Source organism: Falco rusticolus, chromosome 19, assembly GCF_015220075.1.
Source record: "Falco rusticolus isolate bFalRus1 chromosome 19, bFalRus1.pri, whole genome shotgun sequence".
In the NCBI taxonomy this organism is placed as follows: domain Eukaryota; kingdom Metazoa; phylum Chordata; class Aves; order Falconiformes; family Falconidae; genus Falco; species Falco rusticolus.
The window spans coordinates 943,842-949,841 of NC_051205.1; the positions used below are offsets into that span (position 1 = coordinate 943,842).

At 76.5% G+C, this 6,000-nt stretch overlaps 1 protein-coding gene across 1 annotated transcript; it reads right to left on the bottom strand.

Moving 5' to 3' along the window:
* Positions 1 to 1,920: 1,920 nt before the first annotated feature.
* Positions 1,921 to 4,203, bottom strand: ANKRD34A (ankyrin repeat domain 34A). The gene is given in 3 exon segments (XM_037371228.1): positions 1,921 to 2,525; positions 2,527 to 3,307; positions 4,137 to 4,203. Coding segments are annotated over 3 exon segments (1,344 nt in total). The 3' UTR covers positions 1,921 to 2,029.
* Between the last annotated feature and the right edge of the window lie 1,797 nt (positions 4,204 to 6,000).

The window sequence follows — 6,000 nt, forward strand, 5'->3', positions numbered from 1 at the left end:
CTTCCGCCTCCCTCCCTTGTCCCCGGTCCCCTGAGACCCCCAGCCGGGCTGAGCCCCCGGCAGCAGCGCGGGGGGGACAGGAGGGACCCGGGTGTCCCACGGGTGCTGCCCCCACCCCCAGCCACGCCCGGTCACGGTGTCCCCCAGCCCCGGCAGCGTCCCCCTACACCGGCAGCGTGCCCAGCCCCGGCAGTGTCCCCCTACACCGGCAGCGTGCCAACCTGCCGCTGTCCCCAGCCCCACCTGTGCCCCCCGGCAGCGTCCCTCAGCTCTGGCAGTGTCCCCAAGCAACGGCAGCGTCCCCCGGCGGTGTCCCCGGCCCCGGCAGCGTCCCCCGGCCCCGGCTGTGCCCCCCAGCCATGTCCCCCGGCAGTGTCCCTCAGCTCTGGCAGTGTCCCCAAGCAACGGCAGCGTCCCCCGGCGGCGTCCCTCGCCCCAACAGTGTCCCCGGCCCCGGCAGCATCCCCCGGCGGTGCCCCCGGCCCCAGCTGTGCCCCCCAGCCATGTCCCCCGGCAGTGTCCCCAAGCAGCAGCAGCAGCCCCCTGCAGCGCCCCCCGCCCCGGCCGTACCCCAGGTCCCCGCAGCCCCCCCCCGCCCCCGGCCCGCAGCCCCCCCGCACCGCTCCGCAGCGCTGCCCGGGAGCCGTTGCCGCAGCCGGTACCGCCCGCCCGGCCCAGCCCGGCCCCCCCCGCTGCGGCACCGGCCCCGGGCTCCCCGCACCCCCGGCCCCCCCCGCGGCGGGGGCCACCCGGCCGCTGCGCCAGGGCAGAGCCACCATCCCCCGGGACGCCCCGCTGCCTCCCCTGGGGGGGACACACGACCCAGCAGTGCCCTGCGGGATGAGCTGCCCCCCCCCCCCCCCCCGGGCACGGCGCGGCTCGGGCCCCCCCCCGCAGCTGCAGCTTCTCCCCCCCGCACCCCACCGGCAAGAGCCATCAGGACCCCCTTTCCCAGATTTGCCGGCGCCAGATGTGCCAGGCCGTGTGCACCCAAGGGCACCAGGCACACGGCGCCCAGATGTGCCAGTGGTCATGGTCCCTGCTGCCCAGATGTGCTGGCACCCAGATGTGCTCAGTCATCGTGCTGGCGCCCAGATGTGCTGGCGCCCAGATGTGCCAGTCCTCAGGCACATGGCACCCAGATGTGCTCAGTCATCGTGCTCCCTACTGCCCAGATGTGCTGGTGCCCAGATGTGCTAGTCCCCAGGCACACAGCGCCCAGATGTGCTCAGTTATCATGCTCCCTGCTGCCCAGATGTCTTGGTGCCCAGATGTGCTGGTGCCCAGATGTGCCAGTCCTTGTGCACCCAGATGTGCTCCTTCTCAGGCTCACGGTGCCCAGATGTGCCAGCATCCAGGTACGCTACTCCTCCAGCACCCTGGCACCCAGATGTGCTGCCATCCAGCTGTGCCAGTCCTGCACCCAGATGTGCTGACCCCCGCCAGCCCATGCCAGGGCGAGTGCCCCCCCTCCCCCCCCCCCCCCAACACTGGCCGATGGGCTGAGCTGTGCTGGGGCCTTTATTCACCAGGACGCCGACAGTGCGAGCCCCGCCGCCCGCTCCCACCCTGGCACCCCCTCGCTGGGACCCTGTGCCCCAAAATGGGGGGGGGACACCCCCCCTGGGGGGGACGCCCAGGTGCCTGGCAGCTGTTATTGCTCGCAGTGCCCAGCCCCGAGCGGCGCCTGGCCGGGCCCTGGGGCAGGTCGGGCCACTGGCTGCCGCGGTCCGCAGGGAAAAGCGCTGCTGGGAGGATGAGGAAGGAGCGGGAGGAAGATGCGGTGGAGCCTGGAGGGAGGGGGGTGGCACCGGCTCCCGGAGGAATCTGGAGTCGTGCAAAGTTCCCGCCGGCGGCAGCAATGGAGGAGTCGTGGCGTGCCTGCCGTCATCAGTAGGGTTCAGAGTGAACGTGGCCACCGGCCGCCCCAGGAGGCCCCGCGCTGGCACGAGAGCGGCCGTTCGGGGGGGTCCCGTCACGAGGGGGTCCCCGGGGGCGGCAGGGGGGACGCGGGCCCCCGGGGGGGTCCTTAACTGCCCGGCTCGGGGCCCGCGCTGCTCCGGAAGGTGGCCAGCTGCCGCATCTCCTCCGGCTGCATGGAGTGCCGGCGCAGCAGCCGGCCGGGGGGGGCCGGGGGGCCGCGGGGGGGCGGCCCGGGGTGCAGAGGGGGCAAGAAGCCGGCCCGCCCCGGGGCCAGGGGCTCCAGCAGGAGGGTGCCGGAGCCGCGGCGCTCCAGCAGCCCGGGAGGGGGGCGGCGGCGGGCGGCCGGGGGGGGTGACTCGGCGGGCGGCAGCGGGGGGCCCTCGGGGGGGTCCCGGCGGGGGGCGCTCGGCCGCGCCGCCTCGGGGGCCGTGTTGCGGCGGGGCAGCGGCTGCGGGCCGGGGGCGGGGGGGGGGCCCCGCTCGGGCCAGGCGCCCCCCGGCAGCCCCGCCGCCTCCCGGCCCTCCACGCTGTGCCGCCGCGGGCGCCCCCCCAGGCTCAGCCCCTCCAGCCCGGCCACCAGGCGCTCGGGGGGGGGCCCGCGCCCCCTCGGGGGCCACCAACCCCCAGGGTTCCGAGTTGAGCCGCTTCAGCGGGCGGCCCCGGGCGCGGGGCGGCTCGGGGGGGGGCGGGGGGGCGGGGGGCGGCGGGGGGGGGAAGCAGAAGACGTCCCGCTCCTCCTCCCGCTCGCCGCAGCCCGGCGAGGCCGCCGCCCGCACGTCGATGTCGGAGGGCGACATGCAGAGGCCGGGGGAGGGGGGCGAGTTGAGGTACTGCCGGGTGGTCTTGGCCCCCGAGGGGTCGGTGGCGGTGGCGATGATGATCACCTCCTTCCCCCGCGCCGCGCAGGCGTCCAGCAGCACCTGCAGCGTCTCCCGGTCCCCCCGGTTGATGGCGTAAACCAGCGCCGAGGCGCCGCTGTAGTCGCGGGCGCTGGGATCGGCCCCGTGGGCCACCAGGACGGCGGCCACGGCGGCCCCGGCGCGCTCGGCACACGCGTGCATCAGCGCCGTGCGCCCCGTCCGGTCCGCGATGTGGGGGTCGGCGCCGCGCTCCAGCAGGTACCGCACCATCCGCGGCTGCTCGCCCGGCGCCGCGTAGCCCCCCCGGCAGGCGGCCATCAGCGGCGTCTGCCCGGCCGCGTTGCCCTCGTTGATGTAGGCGCCCCCCTCCAGCAGCAGCCGCGTCAGGCGGAACTTGCCCTGCGCCACCGCCCGCAGCAGCGCCGAGCCGTCGGTGGGCACCGTGCTCCCCCCGGGGGGCGGCCCCGCGACGCCCGGCCGGCCGGGGCTGGGCATGGCGGGGCTCAGCGCAGCGCGGGGGGGCGCTCACTGCAACGGCATCGGCGCGGGGTCAGACGCCCACCCCCCACCCCCCAACGCGCGGCAGCCCCCCGCCTCGCTGGCCCCAGCTGGGGGGGGGGGGGGGGGGGCGGCGGACCCCGCCGGGCCCCCCACCCCCCTCCCCGCGTCCCACTGGCCCGCTCCTGCACCCCCACCCCGCTGCCTGTTACCCCCTGCCCGTGCCCCCATCCCTCCCAGCACCCCTACCCCTGCCCCCAGCCCTGCCCATGCCCCCAGCCCTGCCCATACCCACCCCTGCCCGCGCCCTCCAGCCCTGCCCGTGCCCCCAGTGCCTCCCCCAGCCCTGCCCATACCCCCCAGCCCTGCCCGTATCCCACCCCTGCCCATACCCCTACCCCTGCCTGTGCCTCCCGCGCTGCCCGTACTCCCGTACCCCATCCCCATCTGCCCCCACCTCTATCCCCTCCTTTAAACCCAAATCCCCTTCCTGCATCCCCTGCCCGTACCCCCCCGTACCCCTTGTGCATCCCCTGCCCGTACCCCCAGCCCTGCCCGCATCCCTGCCTACACGGTTCCCATGGTGACGGCAGCTCATCCTGCTCCTCAGCTCTGACCAGCCGGGAAAATGGGGGGAAACCACCGACCCTCCCGTTCCCCCCAGTTCACCAGCCTGGTGGGTAGCGCCCCCTCCCCCCCCCCCCCATCCCCCAGCAAGGCACCGACTGCCACTAAGCCCGGGCCTGGCTCTCGGGGCGACCCCGGGGAGGGGGAACAGCCCAGAAAGGGGACACCCCCCCAGCCCCTCTCCCCCCAATCCCTTCCCCTGTTACCATGGTGACGGGAGCGCGGTACCCCCCCGCGCCGGGTCCCAGCTGTCCCCGGGATGGATGCGGCGGGGCCATCGCCCGGTGGCCGCCATCCCGGCCCGCCGCCGGCGTAGCGTGCGGGGGGGCGGCAGGGGAGGTTATTTGGAGGGGGGGGTCGTCCTCCCCCCCGCCCCGCCTCGCTATTTCTGGCGGCTGCCGGCGAGGGGCGGGGGGGGCTGGGGCGGGATGAATCACCCGGCGGCGCAGCCGGCAACGCACCCGCTGCGGGGGTGTGAGGGGGGGAGCCCCGCGGGGCTGGCACGGCGGGGGCCATGGGGCACAGGGCGGGGGGCACAGCGCAGCGGGGCTGGGGGCCACGGGGCACAGGGTTGGGGAGCACGGTGTGGTGGGGCTGGGGGCGATGGGGGCTGGCACAGCGGGGGACCATGGGCCACATGGCTGGGGAGGCACAGAACAGTGAGGCGGGGGGCCATGGGGCAGCAGGGCTGGGGGGCACAGTGTGGTGGGGCTGAGGGGCCTGTCCTGGCGGGGGCAGGGGTCACAGCGCAGAGGGGCCGGGGGGCCCAGAGTGGCGGGGTTGGGAGCCATGGGGCAGCAGGCCTGGGGGTCCCAGTCCGGTTGGGCTGGGGGCTGACGTGCCGTAGGGCAGCGGGGCAGGAACCGTGGGACCGTGCCCCCAGCTCCCGCCCGCCCCATTCATCCCCGCCCGCCCCATTCAAGTGTCCGTTCCCACCTCTCGCCCCGCCCCTCCCCTCTGACTGGCTCCGCCGCCCACAAATCAGCGCGGCGTTGGCACCTGGGCTCCGCCCCCCTGCGCGCGTTACGCCGCCGCGGAAGCACGTGGAGCGCGTGCGCGGTGTGAGTACGGGCCCTGGTGGGGTGGGGGCTGCGCCGTGGGTCGTGTGCCCCCCCGCCCCCCCCCCCCCCCTCCGCGACCCGGGGGGCTGCGCCGTGGGTCCTGTGTCCCCCTGCGGCCCGGGGGGCTGCCCCACAGCTCCCTGTGCCCCGCCCGTCCCCCCTTCATGTCCCGGGGGGCTGCGCCGTGTTGTCCCCCTCGTGTCCCCAGGTCCGGGGGGCTGCCCCACAGCTCCCTGTGCCCGCCCGAGCGCTGACCCTCCCTGCACCACCCCCCCCGGCCCCCCAGAGCCCCCTCACCCCGGGCCTCTAGCCCGCCCAGGCCCCCCTGCGCCCCCCCATGCCTCCCTCACGCTGCACCCCACATGCCCCACCAACCCCCCCCCATGCCCCCCTTACCCTACGTCCCCAATTCCTCCCCTGCGCCCCCCATGTCCCCCAGCCCCCCTCACCCCGCGCTCCCCGTGCCCCCCCGCGCCCCCCTGCACACCCAGGTCCCCCCTCACCCCGCACCCCCAGCCCCCCCGTGCCCCCCAGGCATGGCGGGCCGGGGTCGCGGCCGCGGCCGGGGGCAGATGACCTTCAACGTGGAGGCGGTGGGGATCGGCAAGGGGGACGCGCTGCCCCCCCCCACGCTGCAGCCCGCACCCCTCTTCCCGGTAAGTCCTTGTTGGGGGGGGGGGGGGGGAGGTGCCCCTGGTTGGGGTCCCCCTGACCCGACCCCCCCAGCTGAGCGCTGGTGCCGCAGGCGCTGGAGCAGCGGGCGGCCCCACTGCCGGGGGGCGAGGAGGGGGAGTACATGCTGGCGCTGAAGCAGGAGCTGCGCGGGGCCATGAAGGGGCTCCCCTACTTTGTCAAGCCCGGGGCCCCCCGCAGAGGTAGGAGGGGGGGGGGGGCTGGGGGTGGGGGGGCTGGGGGGTGCCCCACAGCCACCTGCACCCCCCCTCCAGGCTGGGACCCACGGCATCCGTACCGCTGCGCCGGGGCAGCTTGGCACCCATGGACCCCGCCGTGTCATGACCCCCATGGCCACC